The sequence below is a fragment of the Micromys minutus genome (genome assembly GCF_963924665.1).
Source record: "Micromys minutus genome assembly, chromosome: 24".
NCBI classification, from domain to species: Eukaryota; Metazoa; Chordata; class Mammalia; order Rodentia; family Muridae; genus Micromys; species Micromys minutus.
Window position 1 is genome coordinate 45,054,657 of NC_137959.1, and position 16,610 is coordinate 45,071,266.

At 52.4% G+C, this 16,610-nt stretch overlaps 1 protein-coding gene across 1 annotated transcript; it reads left to right on the plus strand.

Moving 5' to 3' along the window:
* Positions 1 to 16,015, plus strand: CPNE7 (copine 7; the record flags this gene model as incomplete). Its single annotated transcript, XM_080937297.1, has 15 exons — positions 1 to 168; positions 1,986 to 2,168; positions 5,672 to 5,746; positions 5,909 to 5,983; positions 6,711 to 6,794; positions 7,388 to 7,477; positions 7,741 to 7,839; positions 8,461 to 8,547; positions 8,847 to 8,906; positions 9,609 to 9,742; positions 10,417 to 10,471; positions 10,937 to 10,988; positions 11,056 to 11,189; positions 15,052 to 15,288; positions 15,878 to 16,015. 15 exons carry the CDS (start codon positions 1 to 3, stop codon positions 16,013 to 16,015), a joined length of 1,671 nt encoding a protein of 556 aa, XP_080793423.1.
* Positions 16,016 to 16,610: the final 595 nt, after the last annotated feature.

Consider the following 16,610-nt stretch of genomic DNA (forward strand, 5'->3'; position numbering starts at 1 on the left):
ATGAGCGGCGACTCGGAGCGCGCGGTGGCCCCGGGGGTGGTGCCTGCACCCTGCGCCTCGAAGGTGGAGCTGCGGCTGAGCTGCCGGCACCTGCTGGACCGGGATCCGCTGACCAAGTCCGACCCCAGCGTGGTGCTGCTGCAGCAGACACAGGGCCAGTGGCTACAGGTAGGGCGCCCAGTGTCCCGGAGCTGGGCACCCGAGGACCTGAGCGTGAGTTGAGATTTGGGGTGCTGGCAAGAGTGTTCCGAAACTGGGGCTACCAGGGAAAGGGAGGAGGTGTCCACCTGCTGCGAGGAAGGGCAGGGCAGAAGGGGAGCTGCGGCAGGAAAGAACCTTCATGGAAAGTGTTCAGAAGTGCCGCCGAGGGTCTCCGCTCGGGGTTGTAGCGCTGGAGCTAAGCGCCCAGGCTAGACTAAGGAGCGCAGGAGGGAGTGCACCTTGGGAGTGGGGACCCTGCCTGAGGCAGGTATAGGAACTGTCTAAGGTTGTAGGGTTCCCCCTCTATTGGCTGCAGTAGCCATGAGCTTCTCGCTTGTGAAGCAGCCTGGTCAGTGGTGTTAGGGCTGCGAGCTAGACATTGCTGGTCAGGTAGAGTGGAGCTGGGCAGGGCTGGACAGGGACTCCGTCACCCAGATTTAAGATGCCCTGATTAGAGGACTCTCCAGCCTACAACCTGTCTCCTCACCACGATTAAGGAGAAATGGTAAATTGCATGCATGTGGCTAAGATCGAGGACTGAGAGCCCCTCCCAGCTCCTTAATGCCCCCTGAGTGCCTGCCTCCAGCATGGGGTTTTCCCATAAACCCAGGGTAGCCAGGGTCTTCAGAAAGTGGGCTTCTCCGTAGTCACCAGCTCTCGTTAGCCCCCAGAAGGGTACTGCCTGTGTTCTGGGGTAGCGTCAGGATTCTGCGCATGTTCTGGGCTAGTGTTTTATACAGCCCGTGTTGTGGAGAATATAAACCACTTTCTCAGTTGGGAGGCCTAACAGGCACAAAAGACTTGAACCTGAGTCTCTACTCAAGTAGGAGTGCCCCCAACAGCAGCTCCAAGCCACCGCTTGGCTGTGGCAGTCATGTGCAGGAAGCATGGGAGAAGAGCCAGGAAAGACGTATCAGATAAGCTGTGACTATTGTAGGGTAGCCCAGGGCACCGAGGGTGTGCAGGGGATACAGAGAGTGAAGGGGAGGGCTTATTCTGGGGACCTCCCCTCTTGATGCATGGCACCTCAAGTAATACCAGCTCCGCATCCCAGCATATTCCTTAGACTCTGGGTCCGAGAAATCCTGTGGTCAACTTCCCTGGAAGATAAAGGACCTGCCACAAGGCGTGTGTTCACGCCCCTAGAAGGTATTAGGGGGCTGCTCTGTTGCAGACTGTTTTAAAGACTATCTTGTGACCCCGGTCCTCCCATATCATAGCCTGGCTTCATTGATACCTGGATCATATATTCCCAGAAAGGGCCAGGCAGACGCTTGTCTTGAATGCAAGAGCCTCCATGCCGAGGGGACTTGACAATCCACTAGCTAAGGTTTGTCATTGGTATAAGTTCCGGAGGAGGGAGCTGAACTTAGTGAGAGACTGGTGAACCCAAGTCCCTCCAGCAGAGAAATCCCCAAGTGCTGTGGAAAAGTCTCCACATTAGGCTTGCCCTGCCCAGGACTAGAATCTGATTCAGTCTAACATCTCGGTCCCTAGGCGGGACCCTGCTGTTCCCGGAGCCTCTGTTTGACCATCTGTAATGTGGAGATGGGAAGGCAGTGATGGGCATGAGATGAGAGAATGTGGAGAAACTGCAGCCTGTGACTGGCTAGGGGAAGGGTGTGCTGTTATCCCAGGCATGCAAGTGTCACTAGCGTGTAGTACGACCCTTCTGGGCAAGCTTGGAACGGTACAGATGAGTGGGAGGGAGCATGGCAGGAGCCCAGACAGATCTGGGGAGGCTCCACCTGTGGCGTTGGCTCATAGGCTGGGGCTTGCTGCAGGTGGACAGAACAGAGGTGGTGAAGAGCAGCCTGCATCCTGTGTTCTCCAAGGTCTTCACTATCGACTATTACTTCGAGGAGATGCAGAAGCTACGGTTTGAGGTGTACGACACCCACGGGCCTAGTGGGCTGAGTTGCCAGGATGATGACTTCCTAGGGGGCATGGAGTGTACCCTGGGTCAAGTGAGTACCCCGTCATCTTGGAAGGGAGGAGGGTAGGAGCAGCTTCTGGGGCAGCGATGCCCTCAGCTCAGGGATTCTGCAGAGATGAGATCTGCCTCTGCCTACCTCCACTTCTCCTTAAAAGCACTTGTTTTTCTGAGACAGCCCAGGCCGTCTTTGGAGTTGAAATCCTCCTGCCTCAGCCCTGAGTCCTGCCGTTGTAGGAGTGTACCAGCATACCCACCTTTCCTTACCGGTTGTGTTGTCTCTGTTTTCAACAGTCTTCTTATGTAGCCCTGGCTGGCCTGAGTCCCATAGAGCCCCAGCTGCCTCTGCCTCGCAAGTGTTGGCAGTAAAGGTGTGCACCACCAACCGGGGCCCTTATCCGTTTTGTTTTCTAGTGGTTTATTTATTTTACGAGTGTGAATGCTTTGCATGCAACTATGTCTGGGAACCACACTCATCGTGAGTTCTTGGAGATCAGAAGAGGGTGTCAGAGTCTCTGGAAGCAGAGTTACAGATAGTTATCAACCTCTATATGGGTGTTGGGAGCCAAACCTGGGTCCTCTTGCAAGAGCAGCAAGTATTCTTAACTCAGAGTGCTTGTTTGTTTGATTGTTTCTAAGATGCATGTGTAAACACAGGATGTCATATTGGCTCAGGCTGCCCTTGAACTCCCCACGTAGCCAAGGATGATGCTGAATTTCGAGTCCTTTCGTTTCCATCTTCTTCCAGTCACCGAAACTGCGGGCGTGAAACGCCAAGACGGTTCCTCTGTGTAGCCCTCGCTGTCCTAGAACTCACTCTTACCCAGATCCTCCTGAGTGCTGGGACTACAGGCGTGCACCACCACGCTGGGTTACATGCTCCTGTGTTCCCATAGGCCTGTCATAGCACATCCCTGCAGCCCCTCCCAGTCCTATTATTAGATATCCTGTTCTCATATAAGTGAATAAATATATGATTTTCCATAACAATAACCAGGTGGGAATGTACCTCACATGAGAGAGTGCTCTCCTATAGTAAACATCAAAAGAAGTAGAGGCAGGAGAAACAGAAAGTCAAGGTTATCTGGAGTGGTGGTGCACACTTTTAATATCAGCACTCAAGAGGCAGAGCAGAGATGAACTCTGTGAGTTCAAAGCCAGCCTGGTCTACAGAGTGAGTTCCAGCTCAGCCAATTCTACACAGAGAGGTTCTGCCTCAAAAAAAAAAAAAAAAAAAGTTATCCTCTGTTCTATGGTCAATTTGGAACCAACCTGGATTAATGAGACTGTCTTTAAAGAGAAAAAAAAAAGATGGAGAAAGAATCTGGCTCACCTGCTAAGAGCTCTTGCGGCACAAGCAGGAGGACATGAGTTCAAATCTCTGGCACCCACAAGCTTTGGGGTATATAGACCGGAAATTTACTGAAGCCACCAACCTAGCTCCAGGTTCCGTAAGGACCCTGAGTAAAGAAGAGAGTGACAGTCAAGACACTGGATGTTCTACTGTGGCCTTAACACTCACAGCATGCACGCCCACATGTACACACATGTAGCCACTCTCTCCCACAAACCAGATATGGTAGTACACGACTGTGGTTCTAATATTTGGGACTCGAAGGCAGAAGGGTCAGGAGTTCAAGGCCACCATCAGACACTTATCAAATCTAAGACTAAGCTACTTGAGGTCCTGACTCAACACAAGGAAAAAACAAACCCAAGCAAACAAAAAGAAAAAGGAAACCACAGCCAGCTGTAGTGCCCCTCCAACCCCCCCAGCCCCCACCTCCACCTATAATCCCAGCCTGCGGCAGGCCGGGGGGGGGTGCTGCTCAATAAGCCTGGTCTGCACAGTAAGATCCTATCTTTAAAATCTCTCCCTCTCTCTCCCTTACCCCCCCACTCCCACCCCCACACACTCTACACACTCTTCTCCCCATTGGTCTCTTCATAACTCTCCGCAGCAGCACACAGCCCTCCTGAGTCTGACGCACAGCTTGGTGGCAGCTTTCGCCTCGAACATTTGAGGTTCTGGGTTCTGTCCCACACAGGCAGGGGGCAGGCTCCATGTTTTTCCTGCAGCTGGGGTTGGCGGGAGTGGTGCATGGGGTTAACCATGAGAGTGCTAGAGGACTCCGCTGGCAGCCTGGAGCCACTGTCCTTGGCTTCTCCTCTCTGTTGCCCATGTGACGTGCACTGGGCTGTGAGGTAAAGTCTTCTCACCTCCACACAGGATGTCCTTTACAGTAAGGAATAATCACTAGATAGTACAGAGGCACTGAGATGAACGGTTTCATGTGGCTGTCACCCTGCAGGCTGCCCTTTCTGGCCAGCCGTCTGGTTCTCCATTCCGACATCATGTGTGACTCATCCCCCACCACTGCCTGGTCGGGGCTCCTTCTCTTTAGATTTCTTTGTTTTTGCCATCCCTCCTTTATGTAATAGTGGCTGGGATGAAGTGGGGCACACTCCCTTCCAGCTTCCTTCAGAAGATGGCAAAGGTACAGAAGTGTGTGGACGCAGTCACAGATACCATCACATGCATGTGTGCAGGCACCACAGTCCAGGCAGCACTGAGCTACATGAACATATATGGCCATCGAAAGACATGGCCGCATGTGGATACACGTATGGCCACATACAAGTTCTGTCCTTGAACATGTCTGCATGAACGTCTGCTCTGAGGTCAGCTTGGCCGACTGGTCAGGTGCCACAACCTGTAGCTCTTTTTACCATGGTCCCCTGGTGTCCATTAGCTAGTAGTAAATATGAGTCAGAGGCCACTCCTTGGGATCAAGGTGGCAGCCACCATATAGACCATCCTGGGCCCTTGAATACAGAGTCTTCTTCAGGGAGATGTAAGGGTCTGTGAACAGACCAGAGCTTGCAGCCTAAAAGGGTTCACTGGAACTTAGCCCTTAGACTCTGTTTCCTACTACACAGGTGATATGCCACGCGCAGCCTGGGTCTGTGTGAGGCCGTCTCCCTCCTTAGGTTAGGGGTGCATTGCTCCATGTGTGAGCTACCTACCCAGTGGGACAGGTGAGGGAGGGAGGCTCAAGGTGGAAGATGAGCTCTTCTGGGACTGAGCATCGGGGCCCATATCCTCATGGCCTTCTCTAAGCAGGCACCTGTGCAGAAAAGCCAAGTATCTTCTTCCATCTCAAAGGTACTCTGACTCACTGGGGACAGGAGGGGTCCAGAGCTCAGAGCTATTTAACCAGTCAGCCCACAAGGATTCTCACCCAAGACCAGTGAGTAGAATCGGGCCGGCTGTACCGTGAGGTCCTGGATAAGGGTTGATGGCTGATGGCCTAATGCATCTGCTTCTGGTGTCCCTTGTGGCATGTGTTTACACCCCACAGGCAGATGAGGGGAAGACCCGAGAATGACAGAAGCTGAGGAGCGTGTCCAGACACCAGCAGAAGGCCATCAGAGGCTGGGGGAGGTGGGGAGCCGATGAGAGCAGAAGAAAGAGCCCAGGAGGCTGAGCAATGTCCCCTTCCTCTTTTAAGTCTGCCTAGCTTTCTTGCTTTCCAGATTGTGGCCCAGAAGAAAATGACACGTCCATTGCTGTTGAGATTCGGTAGAAATGCTGGCAAATCCACCATCACGGTGAGGCCCGGAGCTGTGGGGTGGGGTGTCTTGGGAGGAGGCGATGGACTGGAGCTGTGTAGTTGCTAGGAGAGACCAGGGCCCCCTCAGGACCAGTGGCAGCTGAGGCAAGAGGGTGAGACCGATGGCCTGCAGCCCATGGGTCCCATGTGACACACTCAGGTGATAGCAGAAGACATCTCTGGGAACAATGGCTATGTGGAGCTCTCCTTCCAGGCCCGGAAACTGGATGACAAGGTGAGATCCCCCGAGTGCTGGGCTCCGAGCCTCCTGCAGGCGGGCTCACTGTGAAAGCCTAGTTCCTGCTCAGCACTGGCTTCTAAGTTTCAGAGAACAAGAGACATGGGAGCTATGCGTGGAGCCCTTGGCACGCCACTGTCACATCCCTGGTGGCTACGTTCACTTCACAATCATCACAGACATGGCTGTCACCCTCCCAGCTACACACACACACACACACATACACACACACTCCCATATGTGGTAGAGAGCTTTGTTCCACAACACCCCTTGGCATGTGACTATCAGACTGTCTGCGGCAGGGTTCATATTTAATAATGAGGAGAGGGGCCCAGGGAGGACAGAGAGGTCACTGTCCTGAACTGGGACTGAGCCTTGTCTCATGGGTTCTTGTCTCCCTTTGAGATATTTAAGCTGGGACAAGCCAGGGTGGGTGGGTGGAGTGTGAACAACTAGCAGGGTGGGGGATGTGGAAACACACTGGGGGACAGGCCACGGGTCCCTATGGGTGAAGCCTGTGAAGGCTCCAAATGGTGAGCCCTCGTCCCTGCAGGCTCTCGGGGAGCATTCCAACTTGGGGATACTTGGGGAAATTGGAGCTGTGGGGAGGGGGTGAAATACCAACGTGCAAAGGATGAAGCCAACATCCAGCCATCAGGGATGGAGCCATCCTCAGGCCCACGGCTGGCTAGCCCTCTTGCCAGCACACCCTCTGCTGCCCCAGGACCTCTTCAGCAAGTCCGACCCCTTCCTGGAGCTGTATCGGGTCAATGACGACGGGACTGAGCAGCTGGTTTACCGGACAGAGGTGACGGTCATTCACGTGAAGTACCAGCAATGGGCCTCCCAGATGAGGGACAGGGACATACCACAACCCTGTGGCTGCAGGGTCTTTACTTCCAAGGCTTTCTACTCTCTTTCAATGGAACAGCTGGCTGGATTGGCTCTCTGTCCGCCCAAATTTAGCGTGACAGCTTTGTTGTTACCGGTCCTATTTTTAGGGATACCTGCTTCCTCCTGCCGGGAAACAGGATTTTAGTTACAGCGGGGAGAGAGTTCCCTTTTGAGACAAATTAATTTGAGTGAAAAGAATCTATTTAAGGAGAAAGCAGCCCAGGTGGCTGGTGTGAGGCTGAAGCGATTAGGGTCAGGGGTGGAGGAAGTGGAGAGTGGAGTTGTCTAGACTACACCAGCTCTGTTTGGAGCCTAAAACAGGCCTAGTCTCCTGGTACCCAGTCTCCAGGGGGCAGGAGACAGGCTGCTACCCAAGTGCCCCTGCGCAGCTGAGACTCTGAGAGCCCGGTAGCCCAGCTAAGGGACATATGACCTAAGGATTCCAGAGCTCCCTGGGCCCTAGCTGCCGTGGGGTTCCCACCCAGATCAGTCTCTTTTGGCCCACAGGTAGTGAAGAACAACCTTAACCCAGTGTGGGAACCCTTCAAGGTGTCCCTGAATTCGCTCTGCAGCTGTGAGGAGACCCGGCTTCTGAAGGTGAGCACAGAGTTTGGAGCAGAACTGAAAATGGAGTCATGGTTAGAATGGGGGGATATTTAGGGACATGGTCATAGCGCCAGGACCCCCGGGCAGGTGTGCAGTTCCTCCAGACCCTCTGAGTGTTTGGACAGTTAGGGTTTGTGGCTAAGGGAAGACCAAGGAGGGAATGACAAATGACACCTGCCCAGGGCCAGGGGGTTTGGGGGAGTCATGCCCTCTGAGGAACACCCCCCACTGAGAGGCCTGGGCTCCCCACCCAGTGCCTGGTCTGGGACTATGACTCCCGAGGAAAGCATGACTTCATTGGCGACTTCACCACCACCTTCGCAGAGATGCAGAAGGCCTTTGAGGAGGAGCAGGTGAGTGGCTGGCCCATCTCAGGCCACAGGTTCTGACTTGTCCTAGTGGTTCTCTGGGAGGCTAGTCATTCCACCCCACCCCACCCCAGAGAAGGCACAGGTGACAAAGAACAGTGACATCCACCACGTGCTCAGAACAGGGGCCTGCAAGCAAGTGACCATGTGAGCAACCATGTACTCTGTGTGTCAAGGTGGGAGGGGCACCCTTCCTGGGACCTGCCTAACCCTCTGTAGCTGGGTGGGTGTGCTGGGTTCTTTCTTGGGCCCTGGTGTCCCCGAGGAAGATCTACAGGCTCAGAATATGGCTGACCTGTAGGCCAAGGCTGCAGTGTGTGCAGGATCTAACCTGGGCCCTATCTTGTTCATATTCTCATTCATACGACTCCTGTCTGTCCTACTGTGTGCTTGACTGCTCCCCTGTGAAGTGGGTGTGTCCCCACAGAGACCATTTCTGGCCCTTACGGGCAGCGAGGGCCTCCTGTGCACTGTTGGAGACAGTCTTGTGGAGTGTGAAGGCTCCATCAGGACTAGGACATCCAGGGGCTCCTGGCCCTTGAGGGGGAGGGGCCTGAATACTGCTGCTCTGGGTGGAGTTTCTGCCTGTCCTTGTCCCTGTCCCAGGCCCAGTGGGACTGTGTGAATGCCAAGTACAAACAGAAGAAGCGCAATTACAAGAACTCTGGGGTGGTGATCCTGGCAGACCTGAAGGTGAGCCTCGGTCCTGCCCGAAGCCCTAGGGAGATGGGTTGGTGGGATTAGCTTCTCCAGGTTATCAAATGATTCTCAAAGGTTCAGTTCTGAGGTACAGTGGGTTTCACTGTGGGGTCTTCAAATACCTGGGAAGGGTGAGGGAGGAGGGAGTGGGAAAGATGCTCCCACAGACTTCAGTGCCTAGGAGAGAGATGCCCAATAGGCTCCTCCCCCACTAACACAGACCTACTTTTCTGGGAGGAAGAGGGTGGGCTGAGGGGGTCACCAGTGGCTTTGCCAACTGCATTGCCTGGAAGCTCCACAGGGTCCACTCCTTCCTGGATTACATCATGGGCGGCTGCCAGATCCACTGCACGGTGAGTCTCTGGGCCCTGCCCTTTGTGCAGGAGCGTTCAGAGTGTCAGGCTCCAATATTTGTTCTCATCCACATTTCCCTCTCCTTCCCTTTATGCTGATCAAGGAAAGGATGTAGGAGTTCAGGACCAGCCCAGGGCCACCCACCCAGAGCTTCTACAAAATTATAGGACAGAACAAAATAAACACCTTAAAGAACACAGCAGTGGGCACTTAGCTAATGAGGGCTGTAGCATCCATCTGACTTAGCCTTGGGCTGACCACAGACGGTCCAGGGAGTCCATCACAGACTCCGACACCTGTTTTCATGCACAGCTATGCTGGGCTGCTGAACAGAGCCACACCCAAGGGAGCTTTGAAATGATCAGGTGGAAGGCTCAAAAGGGACCATAGCGGTTAAGAGAGAGTATTTCCAGGGGCCTTGCCCCTCGGAGGGGAGTTTAGCTCAAAGATTCTTCCAGAGGACAGGGTCAATGTCATCCTGGAATTCCAAGGGTGGCACTTAGGGTTTTCAGGGTCTGCGGAGCCCTTCATTTCCTGAGGTTTGGTGAGTAGTCCTAGTGAACAATCAAGCTTGCATAGGGCTGGGGAAGCTGAGAGTTTAGCCTCTTGACATCAAGCTGGGCTTGGGTATCCTGTCCTATCCAGTGTGTGTGAGAGAGGGCGCAGGTGCACAGTGACGTTCATCATCCTGGCCCCTGCAGGTAGCCATTGACTTCACAGCCTCCAATGGTGACCCAAGGAACAGCTGCTCCCTCCACCACATCAACCCTTACCAGCCCAACGAATACCTGAGGGCACTGGTGGCAGTGGGCGAGGTCTGCCAGGATTATGACAGGTGGGGCCCCACCCATCTCTCTGAGCCAAGTTGGTCTTGGGGACTCTCTGAAGGGGTGCCAGGCAGTATGATTGACACCTGAGGTGCAAGAGGAGGATCTCAAGCAAGAGGGGGGGGTATTGTTTGCAGCAACCCAGCAGAGGCAGACCCAGTAGATTCACAGCTCAACTGACTTTGGGTACAGACCCTTCAAGGGCTGGGTGTGTTGTGTCTCTAACATGGCCACGTACCCCTTCACTGTGACACGAACTTGGACATTGTTTGGAAATCAATTATAGGGCAGAAAAGTGCAGCCATGGAGGTTGGGGTGACAGACTAGGAAAGGCTGAGGACAAACCCACACAACAGCCCAGATCCCCATCCTGAGCTCCCTGCCTGTGGAGCTCTCCCTGTCAGTGGGCGAACAGGGAGTATAGTGGGGGCAAAGTAGGTTCCCTTCAGGAGTTGCAACCTCAGGTTAGGGTCCTCAGGCCTGGAGGAAAGATCTGGGGAGCAGTTCCCAGTCTTCTGGTGCCAACTCTACTGTTTCCTGCCTGTGCTGTGGATGATCTCCGCTCAGTTCCCCAGCTTCCCCTCTGTGGCTTACCTGTGACCCCTACTTCTGACCAGCAAGGCCCAGGCCTTCCAGACTCTCTCCAGTGTCTACTTTACTCACCTGAGGGCCTCTTTTCCAGTGACAAGCGATTTTCTGCTTTGGGATTTGGAGCCCGGATCCCTCCCAACTATGAGGTAGGAGAGTCCTGGGCTGGGACCCCATCCTTACTTCCAACCTTCTGCAACCCAGGAAGGAGTGTGTTGGCTACAAGATCCCTGGTTGCCACCGTTCCCTTTTGGGATGGGGGTGGAGGGAGGGGAGACCTGGGCCTATGGCCCCAGAGACTGACTGTTGGCCCCTTGGAGGAGGAGCTATAGGTATGATGCATGTTCTTATCAGAAGTGACAATTCAACTTCTTACATAGATGCTGGAAAGAAAAGAGGGAGTATTGGTTAGCGCACCTTAGAAGATGCAGTTATAGAGTTCAAGCACTAAAGTAATTGCCCGGCATTAGTTTGTCTGTCTGTCTGCCTCCTTGGCTTCTTCTCTCCATGGAGGTCTTTCCACATGGGCCTGAAAAGCAACAAACCAGCTTCTCCCAGTAACTGAGACTCAAGTGGGTCCTGGGAAGGTCCTGTCTGACTCTTGTCCCCACCAGGTGTCCCATGACTTTGCCATCAATTTCAACCCCGAGGATGATGAATGTGAAGGTAGGAGCTGGAGGCGGGTTTGGCATAGTGCTCCGTTGGGCCAGGCTCACCCCTCTGTTCCCTACAGGAATCCAGGGCGTGGTGGAGGCCTACCAGAACTGCCTGCCGAAGGTCCAGCTCTACGGCCCCACCAACGTGGCGCCCATCATCTCTAAGGTGGCACGCATGGCAGCCGCTGAGGAGCGCACCGGGGAGGCTTCTGTAGGTGACCAGGGACAGGATTGCATGCAGTTAACTATGTGTGTCCTAGTGGTGAAGAGCCAGGGAAGCAATTATCTGGGTAGAGCCAGGGCAAAGGCAGCCGGGCAGGACGGGGTGGGATGAGGGATGGGCTCGGGCTGTCAGCTGGTGGCTCTCTCTCTCGAAGCCCCAGGCAGTCTGGTTTTAGTTCGGGCAGAGGACTGAACTAATCACATCAGGGTCAGCCCTCGGCTATCCAGATGAACACTGGTTTGCCTCAGTTTTCCTCCTGTCTCTCTACATCTCTGCGGGTGTCACATATCGGCTCTTTTAGCATCCTCAGCGTGCTACCTTCCGCCCTCTGTAGCCCTCTCTATGTTGCTGAGCCGCAGCTGGCCTGCTGCTTTCTCTTAATTTTTCAATTTGTTAAAAAAAAAAAAAAATGTCGTATTTACAAGTGACCAGACTAGCGTATGACTTCTGGCACTGGGTCATAGTAGCCCAGCCTGCTCCTTTCTTCCCCACCCATCCCTGGTCCCTCTTATCTTCTCCTCCTTCCCCCCCCCCCCCCCGCCTCATCCTCTTCATGTATGTATGCATTAAGTGTCCTCCTAAACTATTTAAGAGGCTGTAGCTTAATGTCACTTCCTCCTTAAATGTGCATGTCTGTGGGGTGGGTCTGTGTATAACACATGCCTGGCAGGGCACGGAAGGCAGCCCCTCCTGCCATCTAGTCCTACTAGGTCCACACTCTTACCTGTCCCCAGGTGCCCCCAGGTGTGGTCTGACTTGGACTGTGCTTGTCCCCTTCATCTTGACCCTTCAGACTCCACCTGGAACCCCCAGACTCTGGTCATGAGACATCCTGCTGCCCAAAAGCTGTGAGGGAAAGGGGGTTCCTTTATAGAGGCAGCAGGCTAGCCCTCTGTCAGGGACTGTCACACACACTGGCATTGGAGCCCTCTCCAGGGATGGCTGTCGGGATTCCTCTGTGCTCCAGGAAGGAGGGCCTCCAACAGATATCATCCCGGCTTCTAGGCAGTGTGTCCAGAGTGGATGGATGTACTAAGCCTAGCCAGTCTGTCTTCTGAGGAGTGCACCCCTTTATTACAATAACCTTTATGCTTTTTGTTTTCCTTGAAAAACAAATTTTTAAGAGCTGAGGTCTCATTGTTTCCTAAAGTCAGGAAATCTCCAAGTGGAGCTGCTGAAGTGCCTGCCATGCAAGTCTGTTGCCCTGAGCTTGGGTCCCAGAACCCACACACAGGGAAAGGTGCAAGGCAGAGGGGTTGGCCCCCGACCCCCATGTGGACATGTGAGCATCACACACAGTGACGGTCTTTCTTTCTTAACTTTAAAACTAAGAAATTGCCAGATGATTCCCAGAGATTCGCACTCCTGATCAACAATTGCCTACATGTCTCTTGTTTCTGAATCTAAACATTTTCATTTCTTCACCTTGAATTAATTTCAGACTTAGAGGAAGGTCCCAACAACATGGCCAAGAGCTGTCATTATTTTCTAGGGCCACTCAGTGTCCTGAGTGCTGGGCTTCATTTTGCTTATGTTTCGAAAAAAATTGATTTAACTATTTTGTTGTGCTAAAAGACACACAATTGAAATAATCCTAACTATCTTTAAACGCCCAGCTCAGAGGTTTGAAGACATTCATACATTTTGCAAATACCCTGAGTTTCAGCTTTTTTTTTCATACTTCACAAGGAAACTCTATACCTGCTTGCTTATGTGTTTTCACTGAATGGTGCTTTTACACATCTCAGTTTCACATACAAATGCATTGTGTGTGTGTGTGTGTGTATGTGTGTATATGTGTGTGTATGTGTGTGTGTGTATGTATGTGTGTATGTGTGTGTATATGTGTATGTATGAGTGTGTATGTGTGTGTATGTATGTGTGTATGTGTATGTATGTGTGTATGTGTATATGTGTGTATATGTGTGTATATGTGTGTATGTATGTGTGTATGTGTGTATGTGTGTATATGTGTGTGTATGTGTATGTATGAGTGTATGTGTATGTATGTGTGTATGTGTGTATATGTGTGTGTATGTGTATGTATGTGTGTATGTGTATATGTGTGTATGTGTGTGTATGTATATGTATGTACGTGTGTGTATGTATGTGTATGTATGAGTGTGTATGTGTGTATGTATATGTATGTATGTGTGTATGTGTATATGTATATGTATATATGTGTGTATATGTATGTGTGTATGTATATGTATGTGTATGTGTGTGTATGTGCACATATGTTTGAGACAAACTCTTGCTACTGATCTCAGGCTTAAACCTGCAATTCTGCTGCTTCGGCCTCCTGGTGCTGAAATTGCAGTCAGCTTTGTGTTTTATATGTTTCTTTATTCATCAAGACAGAGTCTTGCTATGTAGCCCTGGCTAGCCTAAAACTTTCTTTGGAGACTATGCTGGCCTCAGATTTGCAGCAGTGCCTTGTGTCTGCCTCCAAGTGTGAGCACTCACTACTGGCTAACCTTCAGTGACTCTTCTGAGAGCAGATTGTAACTCTGATCCTCAGACATCCGTGTCTATGTCCAGAGATTGAGGTCACCTGAGCACAATATGAGCATTACCTTCAGGAAATTCACTTTTATTTGGAGCTGGGGCTTTGAGCCTGCTTTTTACTCTGTAAGCAGAGTCATAAACTAAACTCTATTGCCAACCTAGGAAAGTTTTGTTTTATTTCTAGTGGAGCTTTTTTTGCTTGTTTTGTTTTTGAGACAGGTTCCCACGCTATAGCCCAGGTTGACCTTGGACTCAGTATATAGCCCAGGCTAGCCTCACCCTCTTGAGGGCTGGAATCACAGGCTCCAGCCATCCCCACACATAGTTACTTTTATGGTTTCTGTTACCAGAGTTTTAAAAAACTGAGTGATTTGCCTGTATGTCTGCAGATGGTTGTAAGCTTCTATGTGGTTGCTGGGAATGAACCCAGGTCTTCTAGAATAGCAGTCCATGCTCTTAACTGTTGAGCTGTCTCTTCAACCCCAACTGTACAAGCTTCTGTGCAACATGTGCATGCAGTGCCCACAGAGGCCAGAAGAGGGCACTGGATCTGCTGGAAGATGGTTAAGAGTCACCATGTGGGTGCTGAGAATCAATCTCAGGATCTCTGTAAGAGTAGCCAGTGCTCTAACCACTGAACCCTCTCTCCAGTTCTCATCTCTGTATGTAGTCCTGGCTGTCCTGGAATTCAGGGATCAGCTTCCCTCTGCTTCCCTAGTGCTGGGATTAGGTGCGCACCACTCCACATCTGGCTGGGTTTTTTTTAAATTTAATTTTATTTTAAAGATCCTGTTGCTGACACACCAGAAAAGGGCATCAAACCTAATAACAGATGGTTATGAGCCTTCATGTGACTGCTGGGAGTTGAACTCATGACCTCTGGAAGAGCGGATTGTGCTCTTAACCACTGAGCCATCTGTCCAGCCCCCTGGGTATTATATTCTTGACCGTGAGAATGGACTTCTGTTTGAAACACTTCCCACTCTTGTCATTCTTGAAGCATAGCTGGGCACCCTGGTGTCAGGGTGTTAGGCTGTGTCCATTAGGGAGTCCTCCTCCTCTGAGACCTGGGTTCAAGCCCTGATTAGGTGGCTTTGTCTGTAAAGTGGATTCTGCAGTCTCATGATAGGTGGAGCAACTTAACTCTGCACAGTGGCCAACAGTGATGTATGGTTAGGATTGTCATGAGTGTTGTGTTGTGCTTCGAAGAAAACAGCCTGGGTACCGCAGAGGCACACACAGCAGGGGCTCCTCCAGGTGGGGGGACTGGAGCTGGATGTGATGTGCGTGTCTTTGAGAGGACTCGGGGACCAGCACCCCCACTTCCTTCTGATACCTCCAGCAATACTACATACTGCTGATCCTCACGGACGGTGTGGTGACGGATATGTCGGACACCCGAGAGGCCATCGTTCGTGCCTCCCACCTGCCTATGTCAGTCATCATCGTTGGGGTGGGCAATGCTGACTTCACAGACATGCAAATCTTAGACGGGGATGATGGAGTCCTGCGCTCCCCACGAGGTGAACCTGCACTCCGAGACATCGTTCAGTTTGTGCCCTTCCGTGAGCTCAAGAACGTAAGTGGCTGGACCCTGGGGGACAGTCCTCACTGCTCTGTGCATGCGTGGCTTCCCTGCTCACACTTCGTATGTCAGGCTGAAGAGCAGTCCCTAGGGATGGCTCCTAGTCAGCCTCCACCCTAATGGCTGCCTGTGCAGTGAGCTTCTGACCCTAAAATTCTTGACACAGAGAGGCCAGTGGGGGTACTGTGGACCTGGCACCCAGCTATGTCCACACTACAGTAAACACGTCACATGGACTCTCTCCCACATATACATTGCAGGTTTTCATGAGAGAGCGTGAGGGTGGGTACCTGCGCCTGGCGGTCCCACTTTACCTCCTGCCATTACCTGCTGTGGCTGGGAGATATGAAAGGGCTAGGTTGGCACCCCAGCACACTGGGGACAGTTGTAGGTACCTCTATCAGCTAGCGCTAGGGCAGTCTAGGGGCTTGGTGGTTGCATTTCCAGTCTGTGTCCTTAGCAGCTCAACTGACTGCCAAGTCACAAGTCCCTTAAGTAGATTTGAGTACTGGGACTGCGACCCAGATAGGGGAATGAGGATATGGAAGGCCGTTGGATGTAACCATGTTGTCTCTGAACCCAGGCATCCCCTGCGGCACTGGCCAAGTGTGTGCTGGCCGAGGTGCCAAAGCAGGTAGTTGAATACTACAGTCACAAGGAACTGCCCCCTCGAAGCCTTGGCATCCAGACTGGAGAGGCTGGTCCCAGCTCAGCGCCATGAGGATGTCAGGGGAGGGGCCTCCGAGCAGTCCGCCCATCTACAGCATCTCCTGTGCCCGCAGAGACCCCTCGGAAGCTTATCACCCAGCCCAGGCCCCAGCCCTGCTTCTTCCTGTGTTCTGCTGGCCTGGGTCAGTAGCCTGTTTCCCAACATGAAGAGACCCAGGTGTGTGGAGTGACAGAAATCAGTAGCCTCCCCATGTCTGGGCCTCCCCGTCCCCAACAGTCACCGAACAGGGTGCTCTGAAAGAAGTGAAGCTTCTCTCAGATGATGTGAAAGATGCTCTCTCCCTCTCTTGCTTGAACTCACCAACCTGGCACAGCAGCTGTCAATCAAAGCTTCCTTCAAAGAGCCCCCAAGCCCAACTTGGCCCTGAGAGATGGGTGGGGCCACACCTGTCATAATCCTGGCAGCTCAGCTATGGAAAGGGTGGTGAAGGGTTGGTGAAGGGGTGGTTGACTAGAGAATCTTGCCATTTGCTCTTGTGGAGAAAGGCAGTACCCCAACCCTGAGGACACCTATGTCTTGGTACTTAGTTCCCATAGGTTTCTTCATCCTATCTGGTGCCATTCCAACCTATGCCCATACCTGAGAC